At 37.7% G+C, this 21,110-nt stretch overlaps 2 protein-coding genes and 1 long non-coding RNA gene across 4 annotated transcripts in view; 1 reads left to right on the top strand and 2 right to left on the bottom strand.

The window, feature by feature from the left end:
- Positions 1 to 21,110, top strand: part of LOC136835396 (alanine--glyoxylate aminotransferase 2, mitochondrial) — an 88,036-nt gene that overhangs the window by 54,378 nt on the left and 12,548 nt on the right. For both annotated transcript variants that reach the window (XM_067098885.1, XM_067098886.1), the window contains exons 3-10: positions 123 to 307; positions 6,509 to 6,632; positions 7,224 to 7,412; positions 9,622 to 9,819; positions 9,958 to 10,050; positions 10,896 to 11,117; positions 11,216 to 11,292; positions 18,050 to 18,221. In XM_067098885.1, coding sequence (XP_066954986.1) covers positions 123 to 307; positions 6,509 to 6,632; positions 7,224 to 7,412; positions 9,622 to 9,819; positions 9,958 to 10,050; positions 10,896 to 11,117; positions 11,216 to 11,292; positions 18,050 to 18,221 — 1,260 coding nt within the window. The remainder of the gene's footprint in view (positions 1 to 122; positions 308 to 6,508; positions 6,633 to 7,223; positions 7,413 to 9,621; positions 9,820 to 9,957; positions 10,051 to 10,895; positions 11,118 to 11,215; positions 11,293 to 18,049; positions 18,222 to 21,110) is intronic.
- On the bottom strand, positions 7,968 to 10,931 carry LOC136835400 (uncharacterized). The gene is made up of 2 exons (XR_010852127.1): positions 10,875 to 10,931; positions 7,968 to 9,276 (listed from the first exon to the last, which is right to left on the bottom strand). It is a non-coding gene; the product is annotated as an uncharacterized lncRNA (long non-coding RNA).
- Positions 17,997 to 21,110, bottom strand: part of LOC136835397 (RNA-binding region-containing protein 3-like) — a 48,083-nt gene continuing 44,969 nt past the window's right edge. Inside the window, 1 exon segment of the mRNA XM_067098887.1 lies at positions 17,997 to 18,172. The gene's annotated coding sequence lies outside the window, so the exon portion shown is untranslated.

The raw sequence follows: 21,110 nt of genomic DNA, 5'->3' as shown, positions 1-21,110 counted from the left end.
TAATCAGCTCAGTGGTCTGGTTAAACTAAGGTATACTTAACTTAGATTAATGAAATGTCAATTTCAAAAATACGTAAAACATTGGGTGTGCACTCACACTTTCAGAGTGAACTTTTTTGCAGGGTCCAACGTACCAAGATACCAGACAGATACGGAAGAATTTGCTAAGCCCGGCGATGGTCCCACACTTTACCAATCCACTGCTTATCCACGCCGGCCACATGCAGTGGCTGTTTGATCACACCGGAAGAAGATACCTTGATTTATTTGGAGGAATTGTCACAGTCAGCTTGGGCCACTGCCATCCGTATGTTAGATAAGTACAGTTTTTTTTTTTTACTCTCTCTCTCTCTCTGCCATTTTAAATAACCAAATTCTCGTAAATATCGACAAATAGAAGCATTTTGATATTTGCCTAAGGAATGAAATAAGTATCAGGTGGTTATTAGACTGTGGTGGATCCCATCAAGGTTGGGGAAAAGCTTGGGGTATGCATCCTCATCCCAAAATACTGATGCTGCTGAGAGTCAGAAAGTATAGATAAGTGATGACATTTTAATTCATCACAAAGTCCTTATTATAAATGTATTCGGCTCTATCCATCTTTCTCCAGTTCAATGTGGGCCTGGTGGTTCAGACTTCTCTTCTAAGCATTTTTTTTTTCTCCCTCAAATCATCCCTGATATCGTTCATCCAACCTCGCTTGGGTCTTCCTTACCCAATTCTCCTCCATTGCCATCACCCCTTCCCATGCGTTCCTCATCTCTTCTTTGAACGTGACCATTCTCTCTCTCTCTTAACTTTCTATTATATTTTTTCTCCCTTTTGTTGTTCCTCTTTAGTCTCTCATTCCTTATTTGTATTTTGGTTACTTCAGACATCCTTAACATTCTAAGCACTGCCACATGCAACCCCTCTCTTTCGTGCTTTTTTTTCCCTAGGCCTTACCTTCATTCTTTACTCTGATTTTCCTGTCACATAAGATATCAGATAACTTTTCCCAGTTTTCTCATTTTCTCAGAACAATGTTCTATTTCTAGAACTAATTTGTATTCCTCTGTCAGTGATGATCCCAATTACTGTATCGGAATTTACTCTCCCTCTTCATTCCCTTTCCCTGCAAAGCATCGTCTGTATTCTGACTTTCAAGAAAATTTAAGTGCTGCACACCATCTTTTTCTCTACTGATTTAAAATCTCATGTGCTTGTAACTATAGTTCTCTTCTATTTTTTCTCTATTTCATCTCTACGGATACTGCACAAGGGAAAAAGGGATGAACCAGGGTCACTGACCCCTCATCTTATGGGTTACCACATCCATGACTAAATAAGTAAAGGTAGGTCTTGTGGAGAATCCCTGTTGCAGTCCAACACCTATGGAAAACTTGTCTTTCAGACATGTGATGCTTTGTCTTTCTGCTCTTTCATACGTCATGAACATACTTTTAGGTATTCCTCTCTACTACGTCTCCAAACCTTCTGTCCAGCACTCTGGGCTATCACTAGTAGGTCATTAAGATCCAGTGTGAGTCTCCTCTCTCTCTCTCTCTCTTTTCATGAGGGTTTTTCACTACTCATGTTTCAGTGCAATGATTAAATCTATCGACCCTCTCTGTTGCATGAAACCGATCTACCCTTCATGTACTGTTGCTTAAATCTCTTGAATCACCCTTCTACAATTCTTCTGCATATCTATATTGTGAGAATGCCTAACTTGTATCTTTATAACTCTATTGTCTCCTTTTCCCTTTCCAATGTCAGTCCTGGCTTCTTTTCCTTGGATAGACTTCTATGCATGCTTCTCTAAGTCTCAGACTTTATCATTTGAGCTTTGGCCAGACATAACTTTTTAATTCACCTTCCAAATTCCAGTCCATCACCACCACCCTTTGTTGTGAAACCAATTGCATTTTCTCCATTTATCACCATACATTTTTTAACTTTTTCCAGACAGATAAACTCTTTGGCCCTACCACAAATTAGTTTGACTCTGCCTTCTGAAACTCCCATAGGTCATTACTTTATTCTCAGATAAGTTGACTACTGCCCAATCGAACCATTACAAAGTCAGTAACTCCCACTCTTCGTTTCTCTCTCTTAATCTTGATCCACTAAACAGTCTCTCATATCACATCCTCATCAGCAAAAATTGTCCTCTCTCTCCGTATATATCTCCCTTATCATATATCCCATCCTATCTCGATTTCACTGTATTTTTCTCTTATTGTCTCTCATTCTCTCTCACAATTGAACGACCCATCTTCGACTCTTGAACGGGATCTGTTGACCTAACCATAGAGTTATGTACTAAGCCGTTAGCCGGCTATTATTTGTTCCATCTAGAATGGAGAGAGAGAGAGAGAGAGAGAGAGAGAGAATAGTAAGCCACTGATCAATTCGGGTTGTTTTCCCGTCCAACTGTTTCCTTACTACTGTATTCTGTTATCTTTATCAGATACTTAAAATATCTTTATTCACGTATGCCTTTCAACAACTGCACTGTTTGGTTGTCTTTTACACTCGACAACCTTGTTACATATACATTCTATTCCCATTAGACAGCATCTCTTCACTAGAATCTTTTACTGTAAGATCTATTAGCCCCTTAACTTTTTGCCTCTCTACATTGACTTCCAGAATTACTTCTTTGCAAATTCTTGCTGAGATCCTCATTTGATTGGCATTAACCTTCCTTCACCTTACTTTTCATTGACCTTCCTATTTTTGTCACTTACATTCCCTAACATCAGTCGCAAATGGCCTTTCTTTTCTCTTTTTCTCTTCGTTGAACCCGTAACACGATTAAAAAAAAAAAAAAAAAAAAAACCTCCGTTGAATCCGTAACAAAAAAAAAAAAAAAAAAAAAAAAAGCCACCTCTCTTATTCCTCTTACTAGATGCCTCTACTCACCAAAAATATTCCCATGGGGGCCGTTCTCGAAAATTTCCGTTCACAACTCTTAATTTATCTTCTTTAAAAACCACACACACCTTCAGTAATCATGCCTCCTTTCAAAACACATTCCAAATGTTCTCTCTCTTGCCTTCCCTACAATTATTTTATAGCTACCAATCACACCATCTGTCGACACAGTTTCCCCGTCCCAAAAATCGAATAGACTAAGAATCAGACTGGCCAAGAAAGGATCACCCATTCCCATACTGGAACCATATGATCTTGATATCACTTATTTCTCTTGTGCTGCTTAATTCTTTCCTAAAACACCAAAGATTAGTAAATTTGTCTTCTATCATTTGTCACTGCTGTTTTTCTGAGGAGGAAGCATACCCATCTCTTACCTTTTATCTCTCAACTACTCTAGATAATCTAAAGTTCTTTTCTCCTCCTCAGTCCTACAATTCCAGTCATTTCAGTATCCGTTGACTATTCTTTCTCTTTCTCAACATACCCACTACCCTCAGTTATCTGTAATTATTATTGCACACTTTAAATCCCTCAGCTCTGTATTCATATCTATAAGGGTTGCAATCTACAAAACACAATCATTTGGTGACGTTTACACCAAACACCCTACAGGAATACTATTTGCTTAAGGTGATTTCTGAAAACTACTTTTAGGTTACTTAAAGGATCTTTTAACCTTCGAGGGGATATGGAAAAAGAATGTTTTTCACTATAGGAACAATAATCATTATGTTAATACCATGATCAGAAGTGGTAGTTATTTTTGTCTTGCTTCAAGAATAGAAGTATTTTGAAACTCGTTTGAAAAATAAGGCTCCTAAAGGGAAGATGGATTACTGAAAAGTGGAAAAGTGAAGTAGACAAGATCCGGAAACATTAACACTAGAAAATCTAAGAGCTGCCAAAATAAAGAAGCAGTTTTTGAACTGCATATTTAACTAGTATTTTATGTTTCGCATGCAACAAAAAAAGAATTAAATATAAAGCATCTATACCCTAAAGTAATGATTACAATCTTTTCAACATATACTAAGGGGCCGTTCAAAAATTACGTAACGCCTTAGGGGGAGGGGGTATGGTGAAGTGTTATGAGTGTAACAATGGGGGGAGGGGTGCAGCCGTAAGTTACATAACATTTTCCAGATTTTTTTCCTCTGTTTCTTTTGAAAAAATGTAAATGTAGAAGGACAAAAGAGAGAGAGTAAAGATTCTGCAATAGACTTTTATCATTTTAGTAATACTGAGAATATGGTATTTATTTATTTTTTTTTTTGCATAATTGTTTATAAAAAAATATCACAAACTCAACCCTTGTTTGTACTTCACCATTTTCTGCTATATGCATTACACGACATAGAATAATATCACAAACTCATCCCTTTTCTGAACTCCAACATTCCCTACTTTATGCATAAATATGACTTAGAAAAATATCACACATTAAATTAATCCTCTTCTAAACATGGCAGAAGAGAACATTTTCATTTTAAATTTATCTGTGATGCTTTAATATCATAACAAAGGTATCAAGAAAAACTTAAAGGTAATAATTTCCAGGTATTAGGCTAGACTTTAATATATTATTGCATTAAAAAAGGGAAACATACTAATTAGGGGGTGGGGGTACTAGCTGATGCTACATAATTTTCTAATGGGGTCTGGACATGTGTTATGAGGTGTGACAAGTGGGGGAGGGGTGGTAAAAAAATACCAAAAAAAGTTTTTCATAATTTTTGAACGGCCCCTGAGATGTGATTGGAATTACTACTGCTTCTCAGCATAATCCCTTGTTGGGGTCACTGTTTTTAATAAGGAGGCTTTTCTAGGTTTTGAAATAATCCATTCAGCACTTATTTCTAGGCAATACTAGTCGCATTCCATGTTAGCACTCACCCCACTAGAATGATGTTTACCATGGAGGGAGAGAATGAAAAACAGGGTGGGTCACCAAGTGACATCGGGCCCTCTCCCAGAAATAGATTTTTCCTTTGTCAAAATCCTTTTTCTGGATCGGGGTCCCGTGTCAGCCGGTGAAATAATAACAGAGAAATAAATATCATTCTTATGCTATTAAAGACAATGAACTGCTTGTAAGGGAATAACTGAGGCAGTGAAGGGGAAAGTGACTAAGAATCAGAAAGGGAACCAAAGAGGGACAACGTTCCTTGCCGCCACCGTAGGGAATTTAAGAGCTGCTAAAGATTTTAAATAGAGACGTTGAAAACTAGGGGAGAATTCCACCCTGAACATTAGTAAGGTCCCCGAAATTCATGTAATGAAAATAATGTAAGTGGCCACTGCTCTAAGATCATGAGCTTTGGAATTGAACCTGAATAGGCTTGTATTAAGAAAATACAAAACTTGCTGCCGGCAGGGTCCCGTGATTGTGACAATCTCGCCCTTTACCATATACGACTCCATTTCTTGGAGCTCACTCTTGGGGTAGTAACCCAAGCTTTACATTTAGCTTTTCTCTGGTATCTAGCAACGGAATTACCTAGAAATAAGTGCTGAATGGATTATTTCACCGGGTGACATGGGCCCCTCCCCAGAAATAGATTTTTCCTTTGTCAAAATCCTTTAATAAGGAGGCTTTTCTAGGTGTTTCTAGCACTTTGTTGTGATGGCAACTCATGGTAAGAAAAAAATAGGGAGGATTATCAGTATAAAAGTAGTGTGATCAAATGCATTCAGAATCAAAATATTCTCTGACAGACTCAAAACGAAAATAAATCTCACTGCACTGTCCATGTTGAAGTAAAACAAAAGGATGACTAAATTTGTTACAGTTAAATTGTGTACTTGACTGGGGTCCGTGAATAAACTGAGCTTAAATTAGATACCAAGAAAATAATATTTGTGCAAAGCTATACTGTAACTCCAATTTGGAGAAAAGCAGAATGAAGTGTATATTATTTATATATTTACTAAATATATTTACTATATATTATTGTATATATTATTTACTATAAGTACAGTACGGTCAAGGAAAATTCCACCCCCATTCCTATTAGTCATGGCTACTTTGTTTAGTGAAGCCAGTACTGTAAGGCATTTAACCCTTCAGTTACGTTTTAATTTTTCTTACTGGAAAAATTTACTGATCAGAAACATTCTGAGCATTACATATTTCCTAAAGTCTGATTCCTACACCACATCTTACTAATATATGTAGGAGAATAAAACTATAAAAAGTTCTTCAAAAATGCCTTAAGGAACATAAAAAGGCAGGTACCCTACCTTAAAAACGAATGCTTAAGGATTTTTATCTGCAATCCAATGCACGTAATTTTACAATCACAGGGATGTACTTTTTGTCCCCTCCAGTGGATTAAAGGCCTTTGGATTACGGACAACTTTGCAAGATTTATAGTCGGTAAACGTATAGAAGAGACAAGTAAGCTGCTTTGACACTCTTCAGTTAAACAAGTTTCCCTGTAGAAGCAGTTAACTACCTGCTTGGCAACAATGTTGTGGTTAGCAAGTTCCTATTAAAGGTAGTGTGAATGTAATATACTTGTATTTGGTTTATTCCTTTTGTTTCATTATAGATTCACCATAGTGTTAATATTCCTGTTCTCAGGAAAGTCGTTGCTGCAGCAACTGAACAAATGAACAAACTTTGGCATACAACTCACATTTACCTGCATCCTAAGATACATGAATATGCAGAGCTGCTTACAAGTAAACTTCCTGAACATCTCAAAGTAAGAATTCATTGTATGCATTGTTTACGATTTTTGTTGTAGAAATAGTTCCTCGTTGGACGAGTCGGTAGAGTTCTCGGTTAGCACTCTGCTAGGCCCGAGTTCAAGTCTCCGGCCGGCCAATGAAGAACTAGAGGAATTTATTTCTGGTGATAGAAATTAATTTCTCGATATAATGTGGTTCGGATTCCGCAATAAACTGTAGGTCCCGTTACTAGGTAACTAATTGGTTCTTAGCCACATAAAATAAGTCTAATTCTTCGGGCCTGCCCTAGGAGAGCTGTTAATCAGCTCAGTGGTCTGGTTAAACTAAGGTATATTTAACTTTGTTGTAGAAATGAATCAGTTTATGGCATAACATTAGACCTTATATTTCTACAGTTTTGAAACTACTTTGTGATTTTTCTTGTTGCAGTGGATTCCCCATTACAGTAATTTCATATTATTCACATATTAAGGAAAAAGCAATTTTTTTACAGAAACAAAGATAATCACATTGTTGCCAATAATATTGTGGGTTTAGAATATAAAGTGTTAGCATTTTGTTTGTTACATTTTTGCCATAATTTGTTAACTCAATTGTCTTTACAGGTTGTCTACTTTGTTAACAGCGGTTCTGAGGCAAATGACTTGGCAATGTTGATGGCCAGACTTTATACTGGGAATTTTGACATCATAACTTTTAGAAATTCTTACCATGGTGCTTCTCCATACACAATTGGTCTTACAGCCCATGGCACTTGGAAGCATAATTTTGCTAATGGCTTTGGTATTCACCATGTAAGTCGAAACATTATTAAATTTCAAGCATTATTATAGTGTATCAATATAATCAACCGTATAGAAAATTACAAACATCAGATTATATATTGCACTTTAGCTTTAGACTCTGAAGTTGAAAAATTATATTTTTACAACACCCATTTAAGATATTTCAGTTGTTGTTGCATAATATAACCAATTTGATTCAAGAAAGTTAAGAGCTTGTAAATGAAATTTTAAGTCTTCACTAATGGTTTGCAGAGTTCCGCAAGTCATTCATTGAATGGTAAGTTATTAAAAGCTTGCCTTTTTTTTTTTTTACATCCTGTGAAAACTTGAATACCATGTGTAACTTAACTCCTTTTCAATGTCTTCTATTTTCCATCTATAAAAGATCCTTGTCAAGACTTTACTGCTCTTTAGCAAATGTTTTTATAAGAGCTCGGTCTATTTGCTTGGCTCTTTATTGAGAACAACAATGAACGCAGTCTGAAAGTACACAAATGTGAGAGATTCAAATATTTGCTAATTTAAGTGTGCATTATTTAAGTATGCATTAAAGATATGAAATAATTAACTCTATATTTTTATTGAATAGATAAATTTAGCCACATTTCTTGAATAACATGGAATATAAAAAAAATAAAATGTCAGATTGAATAAAAACATAATTAGGCATTCTCTGCTTGAGGGCATTAGTTCTTCATATCATAGTCAGCGTGCCACGTGGGCTTTTTGGTCTCCCGAGTTGCCCTTCGAGGTGGTTCGGTCTGCTCCGGACTCAAAGGATTATTTAGTTGATCCGTGTGTGGAGAGAGGTTGGGTACTGTGGGTGCAGACATGTCTATCGGCATGTCTGCAGTTAGAAGAGGGAAATCTGTACGAGGAGGACTGGTGACATCACAACTAGGTGGAGTTGTTTTAGGGGTTGATAGTGTAGTTGATCTATGTTCTGTGCTCCGAGGTATTGCTGAGGGCGTTGGATTATTTGATTGTCCTTGGGTGTAATGCTCTTCCTGCTCCATAGGTCAGGGGATGTGGGGCTTATGCCATCTGATGTCCTTGTAAACAGACATCCTTGAAGGTGCAGGATACACTGGGATGAAATATCATAGGAATTTTCAGTTTCTGAGTGTGACCCGCCCTGATCCATCCACATGAACTACATACTGGTCAAATTGACAGACCTCATATCTTGATTAGGGTTACTGAGTAAGTTCATTAGATCTCAGAGTCATAGAGTCCCTTAGTAAGAACATCATGAAGGATGGCATCTGTATAGTTCACATCAGCATTACAGTTCTGACATTGAATTATATATCAACATGCTGTACACCGGCTTGGCCCCATATGCAAGCACCGAAACTTCATGCAGTCTCATCGCTTTCTTGCCACGTTTGCCAAATTTACACTGGCAAGCATTTGGTTTTCTTCCCTGAGGGCCAGTGTTTTTATGGCTGTAAGCACTTCACCAACTGTTTTTTTCAGTATGTTTGTCTCCAGAAGAACATGTAAGGTCTTTTCTAAGGGGCTCGTCACAACATTTGAGGAGCTGTATGACTTTATCTCTGCCTTCCAGTTTTGTTGCGGTGACGTATTCATTCCATCTTGACTGGAAGTATGCCAAGTCCTTACTGGTACCTGCCAGAGAGATGGTTGCCCATTTTACTTTCTCAATTTTAGAGGCTGTTCCTGATGTATGAATCATCGAATGGGCCATGATGAGTGCAGTGACAATGGCAGCATCAAGGTCATCGGTTTCATATGTACAGGTTGGGATCAGGCAATTTACAGTCAGCACCTTTGGAGCATAAGTGCTGTATTCATATAAGAACTCGGTCTATTTGCTTGGCTCTTTATTGAGAACAACAATGAATGCAGTCTGAAAGTGCACAAATGAGAGAGACTGAAATATCTGCTAATTTAAGTATGCATTAAAAATGTGTAATAATTAACTCGATATTTTTACTGAATAGATAATAAATGTAGCCACATAATACATAAGAGTTTCTATGTCAATATCAATTACTTACAATGATATGTTTTTAAACAGGTACAAATAGTGATAAAATTGCCTATCTGGGTTACAAATGGAAGTTTCTTAATAAGGGAACTAACTCCACAAACTTATCAGTATAAACAATAGAGGGACATAACCATTCAAGCAGCATTGCCCATAATCATATAGTTTTGTCTTGAATTTGGTGTACTAATTTGTTTTTGTAAGGCTATGAATCCTGATCCATACCGAGGGCTTTGGGGTGGTTATCGAGACTCGCCTGTGCAGTCTGTGAGAGCCAGTGAAAGCAAAGTACATGATGGAGTGTGTGCCTCGTCTGACAAGTACCTAGCTCAGCTTGAAGAAATAATGATGTACTCTTTACCAAAAGGAAAATTAGCAGCATTTTTTGCTGAATCTATCCAGGTAACTTACATTACTGTTTTGCATACCTAAAAAAAAAATTGTCCTAAAATGTTTTATACAATGTGCAGTAAAATAGTTTATATTTATCATGCCTCAATTTTGATAACTCATTAATGTTATTCCTGTGTTACCTACTAGGGTGTTGGTGGAACAGTCCAGTACCCTCTAGGATATCTAAAGAAAGCTTTTGCACTTGTGAAAGCTAATGGTGGAGTCTGCGTCGCTGATGAAGTAAGTTAAGTGATTTATTCCTAAATTGAAATTAGTATACAGTATACAGTAATTCCTATCATATTACAAGTGAAGATTACAAGCAAAGTTAATTATGCTGCTTTAATCAGTGTTATAAAAAATAAAAGACTGCTATTCAAATAAATGCGTTTAAAGAGAGTGCAGTACTGTACTTTTTTTAACAAAACAATGTTTCAGTAGGAAAAAATACTGTACAGTAGTGTTTTATGTTATTCTTGATTGATTTTCTATCTGAAATGACTAGAAATTCACAAAGAAGACTAATAAATTAGCCTAGAATAGTCTTTATTGGTTGTATATTAAAACATTACTTGGGGATATGGGAACCGTACGTCAGGACGACCTGGTCAGAAGTAAAATATCCTTAAAGAGGCTTCTTTTATGCAAATGACATATCTAGATGGGTGAGACAGAATTAATTTTACAGTTTAAAAAAAAAAAAAAAAATCAGAGTAGTTGAGCAAGCTGAAAGAAGAAATGTCCTTTCCTAGTATCATATTACAACAGTGAACATAAATCTTCTAAAATAAGGTCTTAACAGATTGCATCCATCAGGGTCAACAGCATTCCTTTATACTGAATTATTATTTTAGGTTGGAGTTAAAGATCTGCTCAATGCTTAAATGAAAGCTTTTTACAGACCTAGGTGCAGCATATGTAAAAGAAACAAATCTTAGTGAAGCATTGAAGGAGGCTTTATTTGCCTTCATCCATGCATGTATACTCCAGAACTGAATATTGTTAGAAATGCCTATTTCAACAACCAGATATCTCCAACTAAATTAAATCTACATTATTCTTACCACTGGATTGATAACTTTCAGGTGCAGACTGGTTTTGGTCGTACTGGTGAGCATTTCTGGGGGTTTGAAGGACACGGTGTTAAGCCAGATATAGTAACAATGGCTAAAGGTATTGGTAATGGATTTCCCCTTGCAGCTGTTGTCACAACAACAGAAATAGCTAATACTTTAAAAAATGCATTACACTTCAACACCTTTGGAGGGAATCCCTTAGCCTCAGCTGTTGGTATCTCGGTGTTGGAGGTACGTTTGAATTTAAGTTGTCTTCTGAGTTGATGTTGACAAAATTGTTTAATCACTGCAAGCAAGTTTTTCTTCTGACCATCATTATTCCTTTACAGGCACTCGAAAATGAACAAATACAGCAACGGTGTCAAGATATTGGAACTTACTTTCTTCAAAGATTAGCAGAACTTCGGTAAAAGTTATTTATTCAGTACTTGGTTATCATTAAGTTAAACAATTATAGTGTTTTGGTTTTGACAGTCTGAAATGCTCTTACTAAAAAAGTTTGCCGTCGAATGTAGAGCAGCATATCATCCTTCATATAAACATAAAGATTTTCCAAAATCTATTTCCATGATTCAGATATACAAATGAATAATTACTGTCATCCTCTCTATTGACTGACTCCTGTAAATAAGAATTTTTCCCTGGAGTGGCAAGTGAATAGTAATAAGTTGAACAAAGTCAATGAGAATAACAAAGAAGGTATTTATAAAGTAATGTATTCCCTCAGTTGACCAAGAATAGAATAAATTTTTGAGTTTTCATCTCTGATGAGTGGCCATCATTAGAATGTATTAAATTTCTTAATACATTCTTCAGCTATCCAGAATGCACTTACTGAAGTTGACAAAGACTGACTGACCCATTTTTATCTACTTGTGTATGCTGCTTGCCTTATACAGGTACATGGTAAAATATTGACAGGCATAATCTATTTTCCTTTTGTCTTATCTTGCTATTTGGCCATGAAAGACAACCCATGTTTTTTGTATTTTGTGAGATTTTGATTTGCTAAAGTATACTAATTGTCTTTATGTATACAGTACATGGACATTATACTACTGTACTATACATTGTATGTATACATGGTATATATATATATATAAAAGATAAGGTTTCTTGCTTGTGGGTTAGTCCATGAGAAGCTTAGGGAGATAGATCTTTCCTGAACCAACAACGCAGTTTAACTTTTGCAATTACATGACCATGTTTTTTCTCAGGAGGAATATCTGAAGGTTACAAAAGCAAAGATGGGTGAAAATAAATTAGTTACACTGGTTCACCCCTTACCCCACCACAGCAAGGCCAGATGATGATTTACACAGGTACATACAAACTTATGATTCCCAAGATCTAACACAAACAAGCACAGTAACTTAATTGAACCACACTGGTACAAGGCCAACTTAACAACAACAGACAAGTCTGTTATCAGACTCCTGACAGAAAAATACTGCTTACCATGATATACAGATGTTCAGAGCATGCTTACCCAACAATAGAAGCACAGCAAACTGATTATCGTTTATGGCTACACACCAAAGAGCATGGTAAACTAACACCATCCACAGCAGACTAATTATCTGTGGTAGACTGATACTATCCATGGCAAAACAATACCATGAACCTCAACATGATACACAGGGATGGGAACAGTCACCCTCTGTATGATTGATTCATACCCAGGCAGAAGACTGAGAAACAACACCCATCAAAAACAAGACTTTCTGTTGATACATGCTGAGACAGAGTGCAATGCTGTTCCTCAAGGCTGCAGAATACAAAGAGGTAGAGTTTGATAACGGTTAAGCATTCCTCCATTAAGAGAAGTGTTGACTCTCTGATGGTACCCTGAACACACAAGGTGGTTGCCCAAATAGGAAGAAGAGTAACTTTATACTACATCAAGAGCAAGATGGGTTTAAAACTCCTCTGTTGATGTTTGAACTTGCCATACATTGAAAATGTCAGTAAGAGCAACAATGTATCTCATCAGTATGTGGATGGAAGATTACCTGGAACACCAAAAACTCTTGGCAAGTACCTATCCAATTATGGGAGATAGCAGAGTGAGGGCTAAACTCTCTTCTATCTGCAAACCATGAGAACACTTTGATGCAGCAAGTCCAATTATGGACAATGTCAAATTTCAGTTGCAGAGGACATGAACATGGCTTTAACAGGAACAACAAAAAGAGAACATAATAGTGGTTACATCCCTGTCAAATTTCAGCTGCAGAGGACATGAACATGGTTTTAACAGGAACAACAAGAGAGTACATAATAGTGGTTACATCCCACTCCCTACTTCAGAGTAGATGACAGGAGACAACCGCATGTTTACCAGACCCCTCATCCTGGCAGATTCATGTTTGTTATTTGAAGGTATATACCACACAAAAAAAAAGAAAATGGGTTAAACAATAATGATAGCATACCTGGTCAAGCAAGAATAATGCTTGATAAGCAATGACTACACTGAGCAGCAGAAGTGTCACTGCAAACAGTCAAAGGACAGCATAGATGGACAGGTGATGATGAATGGGTTCCTCAGCAAAATACCTCTCTTAATCCTGTAAATCAGTGTATGTTATATGTACATACCACTGATGCTAAGGATCTACAACTGAAAAACTATAGATACTGCAGACCACTTTGCACTTTCATGGATTTCATAAACAAGATTGTTTAGCTACTACTAGTATGATGGAGATCCAAAAAATAGTAGAATTTCTCATCAACAAGCTACTGCTCAATATAAGGTAGTAAGCAGGCATGACCAGCAAGTATGAGCATCACAAGAATATTCATAGCCTTGAAATGAGGTGTTCTTCTGAAAACAGTACTGACAGAAGCTGACATACATAAATTTAATTTTGTTTCCTCCATAAAAGGCAAACTACTTGAAAGTATACTCTTACAGTGGTGCTGAGAGAGAGAATTGTCACAAACCACATCCTTTATTAAGGAAGCAGGGGTAATTCAGCTTACTGTACTGAGTACATTTCTTATGCAAACATTAGTACTGTACTCTATTTTGTTGAGTGCACAGGGTACATGCATGCAAAGTTCAGACTGTCTCTTGATTCACAATGAGACATAACCTTTTGTAAGTAGAGCTGAAGTGAAGTTGTTAATCAAGAACCAGAACATCAGTCAATCACACTAAGGTTGTGATGCAAGAATATTTGGATTATGAAGAAAAAGCTAAACTGTTCTTTCCGTTTTGGAAACTTTGACTTTCAAGGCTCTCTTGAAGTCAAATTAGGCAATGCCCATCCTAGTGAACACATTTGCTTGTTGAACCCCAAATCAGAACAATACCATGAGAGGACTACATTATATTATTTGCCTGTGCTCTTAGTCCCCAATGAGTATGCCAAAACATTATTGGCAGTACATGGATTAAGCTACTAGATCCTGAGGCTGGGGTTCGACAATCTAGCCTTACTCACTTTGGCGGACATGGATCTATAAATTAACAAGATAAATGTTCTTGGCAGTGGTAACGTGTGCTTTCAAACCTTCAAATCTGCAATGACTGAAGGTATCAGGATGGAAAGCAAACTTCCTGTAGAGTCCAGTTGCACAGATTATTCCTTTACTGGAAGGTGGAGATGATTTCCAAATTCTTACTGCCACTTAGAAAATTCACCTATTGAAAGATTAAAGGAGGCTTTAGACTAGCTAACATGATACCAGTTGACAGATCACAGTTGCACTATTTCTCCATGTTATCCATAGAGGGTTCAAGGTTGACATACATTCTAGCTGAAACTTTTCTTGTGAAAAGCCCCTCTTCATCCTATGCCTAGATATACTGCTGGCTACTACCAATAGTCATGGAGGTGGAAGACTTCTGGATGACAATAAAACACTGAGAACAAAGATGTTAGGACAGCTTCCTTCTACAGTTAAAACAATGGCAACAAAGTTACTTGGGAAACAGTGATGTCTGAATCATTTTTAACAGCACAGCATTTCAGAACCCCCAACTTGGCACAGGCAAAAAGGGAAATGGTGCTTCACAGGAAATTTGCCTCTTACAGAAAATATTCAAAGTAACATTGGCCTACATTACTAGAAGAAAAAGGCCTCTTCAAGAAAAGTATTTTATCTTACTGGAACACACAGCAGTAGAGGGCAAGTTATTGTTTAAAACTAGTTTTTATTTGAGGCTCCTATGTCAAGCATTCTGGAAGAATCAAGAGCAATATAGCCAACTACATACATGAATAACCAGCAAAGGTATGCCCTTTGCTGGTTTATTCATTATTATTCTCTGCTCAGCAAGATTTAACTGTGCAGGGTCATTCACTGACATTCATCTCATCTTGAATGCAGAGATGGTATTGTATCCCAACTTTCCAGTCCCTAGTTTGGAGTACTTAAGGAAAGTTTCACTCTTGCCAGACTCTTGAGTATGCATACCTTCAAGGAATGTGGCCATAATCTTCAAATATCTCTCCAAAATGACAAATTTTAAATCGATTTGTATTTTTCATAACTAATGAACTCTTGATCTTAACGTAAAGGGATTTTCTCAAGTGCCTAGCTGGAGTCCGGTTATTAATAGCACAAGGTTTTGGTGAAAATGGGAGATAGCCAATGGGGAAAGAAGTGGGCAGAGCCTGACTTGTTTTCCCCCTAGCAGATGCTGTGATACTTCAGTTCTCTCTTAACCACCTTCCAAGCAAGACAATCACTGTCTTTTTCACTCAGAAGCTGTTGTTTTTAGCATTCCCTGCACACTTTATGCCTTGGCGTTTTGGTTTTTCATTCTCTTTTTTTTGTTTGTGTGATTCTGTTTAATATTATGCTATCTGTGTGTTTTTTGCATTCCCAGAAAATGCAAACCCATGAATCATCTAAGCAATCCAGGTCTCAGCAAAGATGCCTGGGTATTGGTAATAACCCATGCTCTTGTTATTTAGCCACCTTAGACACAGACCTACATACCACTTGTAGCAGATACAGATCTAATTATTGTAATGTAAGTAATCCCTGTTCCGAGTGTCATAATTGGTCTCCAGAGCAATAGAAGAATTTTGGTAAGAAGAGGAGATATAAGAGGAAATCAGTTGCTCCATCTTGGGAAGGTTTCGTGCCTCCAATGGTGGCAGACACCTCCATTCCTTCTTGTTCTGTCTCTTCCATGCCAAAATCTCCTCTCAATGCATCTTCTCAAGAAGATTTTACTACTTCTCGTTCTTCTATTGCTTCATCTTTAGATGATTCAAGGAGGGGTTTGGGAAATCTTATAAGTGATGTAGCTGCTCCTGTTCTTTTGTGGGGGGGAGTTTCCCTCCCTATGAGGGAGGATCTAGCCCCACCATATACAGTCTTTTCAGGCATAGATGCGCAAAAGTTTTCCTAGTGTTGGGTGTCATTATACCTTCCAGGGGTACCCTCCTTTTGGGGTTATTGTCCCACTTCATGCCTTCCCAAACCTGTGCCTACCATCATGATAGTTTCCAAAACTATGCTTTGTGTGACTTCCTCCCGCGTTTCCACGGCTGCTCTTCCCTTGACCTAAACCGTCCCATCATCAGCCTTGTCACCTCCACTGGCTTCTATTCCTGAGCCTTCTGCATCTGCTGCTTCCAACTCTCTTGTTCAACATTCAACCTCTGTTGGATAAAGTCAAAGGTGCTCTTTTGAAGTACTGTGCAGTCAGGCTGAGCTGATGAAATCAAAGAAGAGACGTCATAGATCTCTCTCATCGTCTTCGTCTTCCTCTTCCCCCCCTCTTCTTCCTCGCCATCTGTTTGTTCCATCCCTATCAGACACTGGAAAAAGAAAGACTTCATAGCACCTCCACGCAAGAAGATTCACAGGTCCTCTCTGGATTCACACTCGCTTCTCCTGCAGCCGATCATCGTTCTTCTAGGCACGTCTGTATCGAACCTGTTCATGCTTCATCTAAAGCTGCCCCAAACTTACTTGGTTCTCACAGACATGCACCTATCAGATTCTGCTGTGGTTATTTGAAAGTAATGATAGGAATTCATAAGCTATGTGGCAGATTCTTAGACAGGTGCACAGTCCATTACTTAATCATGATCATCTTCAAAAAGAGCAACCATGTCATGAATAATGGCTCCCCCCTTTACCTTTCAATCTTATGTTTACAATAGGAAGAACAACTCTTCATCCTGTGTTAAGGAATGTATTAAGAGAATTTAAAAGTACAAAGCTGGGACTAAGTGACCAGTCTCCTTTCATCCTTACTCCCTAGCTAGTTTTTCCATCACATTTTGTTAAAACAGCCATCATTTTTGCTATACTCCACTGTTATCGATATGACTTGAAGAGTGATGAAACAATAAAGCTAGGAAATGGGCATTTATAGCATTGGACATTACCTCCAGTCCAGGGAACCTGAAGCTTACTACTTATATAGTAACTCTCCATCAGACTCAACCAATTTACTCATTCTGCATACTGCAGATTTTCAAGCAAATGTCACCTTTATTTACAAAATATGTGAACAACCACTAGAATTTTTGTAACAATACCCTGTCAGTTCCTGAAGCTCTCAAGTTACTGAATACTCTCTTCCTAGCCAGATAGATTGGTTACTGTCTTGCAATTGCTCCTGCTGGCTGAAATATTAAATGTCATTAAAACTGGAGTACGGGGTCTTAATAGTAAGTTTGAGTTGAGAGAAAATTTCTTGGGACTGAATTCTTCAAATTATTTTTGGCTAACACTGCTCAAATCCAAGCAAAATAGCATAGGTAAACTAAGAGGTTTGTACTATTCAAAACATTGAAAAATTTTTTATATTATCTTGAAACATACTGATAATGTTATTAATCTGTAGGGTGTACAATTAATAACAAAATACAAATACTTTCTTCTCCTATCAATATTCTTTAACAATACCAGTCCCAATTATTGCTAGTTATCTTGAAATTAAGCATAATTTTCTTTCAAGAAAGCAGTAGGAACTGAGAATGGATAAGTAACTCTTCTATTCTATGCTGACAAAAAACCTGTGCATATCATGCTTTAAAGTCAGGACAGCTTCAAGCTGTCACTCACAACCCATGGGTTAAAAGCACTATTAGCATTGCAAGTTTAAGAATTCCATGACAATGAGAAGGGTTATTAGAGGGTATATATATATATTTTTTAACACATTTGCTTTTATGATGTTACAGGGATGAATTTGAAATAGTTGGAGATGTCCGAGGGAAAGGTTTGATGATTGGAGTTGAAATGGTGAAAGATTCCACTACTCGTAATCCTCTCAGCCCACAAACGATGACGGAAATATGGGATATCTGCAAAGATCAAGGTGTTATCTTAGGTCGTGGTGGTTACTTTGGAAATGTGAGTGTTACCTTTCTCTGGTTGGTCACTTTAATTTTGCATATTTTTTTACAGAGAGCATTAAATTTTATTATGTAATTCCATTTATCTTCAAAATACCTTTGTAAAGTGTATTTTAGATTTTCATATGAAACTTCATTGTAAGTAACAGTACATTTTTCTGTCTTTAGATATAAAATTATACTGTTAAAATTTTTTTACAACACTCCCAGTCATGACACTTGTTTCAGTTTGCAAGATGAAATCCCCACTGTGCATGTCTAGAGCACCCAGATGACACCTACATCTTGTCTTGTATTTTTTTTTTTTTTTTTTTTGTACAATTCTGTTGTCTTTCATACACATTCTGTGTTGCTCTCCTAAGGTTTAGAATTTTGTTTTTACATTTGTGCCACTCATTTTTCTCATTTTATTCATAATTTTCTTTATTGTTTCAGTGATGTGACATTTTTTGTTATAATTTTACCATATATTGTGTTTACTCCAACTAGTTACTGTGAGTACTATTTTTTCTATTTTTATTTTAAACTTCAAGTAATCTTCTTTCTTAATTTTTCCTTCTGTGAACTGCATTGTTAATATTATCCTCAACTTTGCTCTCATGGGGTAATTTTTGGACTATTGGACTACATGGTATTCCACAGCCTAGTTTAAGTTTACTTGTGCCTAGTTGTGAATTTTCTACACTAAACAATTTGTTTGTGTGTGAGAATTATTTTCTCTGTACAATGCTTAGGAGCACTTGTCTGGGTGTAGGGAAGCTTCCTTGTAGCTCCTTCATATTTTCTGTTGATAAAGACAGTCATCTTCACTGCTTACCAAATGAATTCTCAAGCAGCACTGCAATAACAAGTCTTTGTCTCCTGAGCCATAAAATAACGAGTTAAGTACAGAACCTTTTCATTTTATCTCTAAGCAGCTGTCTTCTTCTGCTTGTACACATTGCATCTTTGTGATCACTGTCACTCCCCATAGTGCAGTAACACACTCTGCCCATCATCACAGGAGCTCTGCTGACTCTGCAGTTCCAGGTATTTTTCACCATTTTTGCATCATTTTTATAGATGGGAATCCTCTTCCTCTTGGATCCTTCTGGGTTCTCTAGGTCTTCAACTAGTTCTCTGTTAGTGGATCATGCTAAAAAGTTACACTGTTGCCCTGTTTTTTCTCTTGTCAGCTGTCTCCTCCAGTGATACTTCTCTGCCTCACACATCTTGATACAGTATTCTCTTTCACCTAGTATTTGCTTGGTGCTAAAGAACCCAGCTCAGCCATCATCAAGGCTCAAGGCTCCCTAACCAGGGCCATTCTGGACTTGGGAGGCCTCTGAACACCCTTGGTACTCAACAGAACCCTTGTAGAGCTAGGTTTGATTTTTCAAAAGACAGTGTTGTGGAGTTGGAAGACTGAAAAAGGACCTGTGGACAATCTGTGCTCTCTAAGAAGAAATTTTGCTTGTCAAGACCTTCACAGGACTGGGTGTGTGACATCATTCAGAAAGAGTGCCCCTATCAGCTTCTACATGAAGTCTTTCTTGCTGCCTTGAGGGAAGCTGAGAAGTCAGAGATAAAAAAAAAACCTATGAACTTCATTTGGCCAAGCCTATCATCATCATTCATGAGGATGTGATGCCAAGATTCAAGAGGCGCATTGCCAGCTACAGTTATAATTGGCGCATAGGGTGACCAAACCACCCCTCTCCTCTAGACCAGTGGATTGGGAAGTTTCACAGGATCCTAGGGTGCTCTTCACAAGTCAGGCTCCTTTGTTCATTCCAAAGTACATTTGCCGCAGATCCTCCCGGCTGCCTCTGCAAGTCCAGTATCATGGTTGCCATAGAGAAAAAAAACTAAATAAAAGGTTTTATCAGACAGAGTGGCATTGCTGAACTGGCAGGAGTGAGTACTAGGTGGTGCCAGCACCCCAATAGCTAATGAGTCTCTGTCTGTGGGAGATGTTGCTAGGGCTCATCATCTTATCCTCTCCCTTATCTGCACTCTGATTCTTCACATTCCCTTAATGCTGTACAGCATCTTGAAGACAATGCAGTCTTCAAAGGCTTCTCTGGTCTCCTTTCAAAACCTTGGTCAGTGAGACAGGAGAGAAGCTCACATCCACTGCTACCATGACCACTGTTTTTATTGAGTTCCTCATCCTTTTCCTCATCTGAGCCTCAGTTAGTCACAATACAATAGACAGCAATCCTTCCCTAGACAGCATGGCCACCCTTATTCCTCCCATCAGCATCAAGCTTCCTCACAGTCTCAGTCTCTGTTTGTTGCTCCCACCAATAGCAGCTCTTCCAATAAGGGGCTATCTCCAGAGAAGTTTTGGACAATTTGGAGGATAAAAAAAAATGGAGACAGTGCAACCTAGAACTTTGTGTCCTACATGACACCAGCTCCCCAATGTTGGCAAAAGGAGGCATAAGAAAGTTTTGTCATGGAGGTTGGCAATCAATCACAGACCTCAACCACTTCAGCACATTTCCTCACCTAACTCCCCTTCAGATGAAGACAATGGAATTGATGAGAGTCTTTCTCACTTCTCTCTACGTGTAAGGGACACCTATTTTTATGTCCAAATTAATGCCTTCCAGGAAATATTTTTTGCTTAATGTGGAGGACTGTATTCTAATTCAGAGATCATTTCCTGCTGTGCTGACAGTGGCACAAGTGGCTCAGTGCTCACCAATGGGGCTTGTGACTGGGGTGTTCCACCAATGACTGACTCATTCCAGCATCCTTTAAAAAAGAATTGGGAGAGCATTAGAATATACTGCAATTATGTTGTCAGTCCTCGGGATTACAGGTGAAGCTGGAGAAATCTGACATATCCCTTTCCAATCAGGCATATGTTAACTAGGCTTACAGAACAACACACCACTTT

The sequence above is a fragment of the Macrobrachium rosenbergii genome, chromosome 55 (genome assembly GCF_040412425.1).
Source record: "Macrobrachium rosenbergii isolate ZJJX-2024 chromosome 55, ASM4041242v1, whole genome shotgun sequence".
Classification (NCBI taxonomy): Eukaryota; Metazoa; Arthropoda; class Malacostraca; order Decapoda; family Palaemonidae; genus Macrobrachium; species Macrobrachium rosenbergii.
The sequence above is the reverse complement of the archived record's forward strand: the minus strand, read 5'-3'. Positions and strand labels throughout refer to the sequence as shown.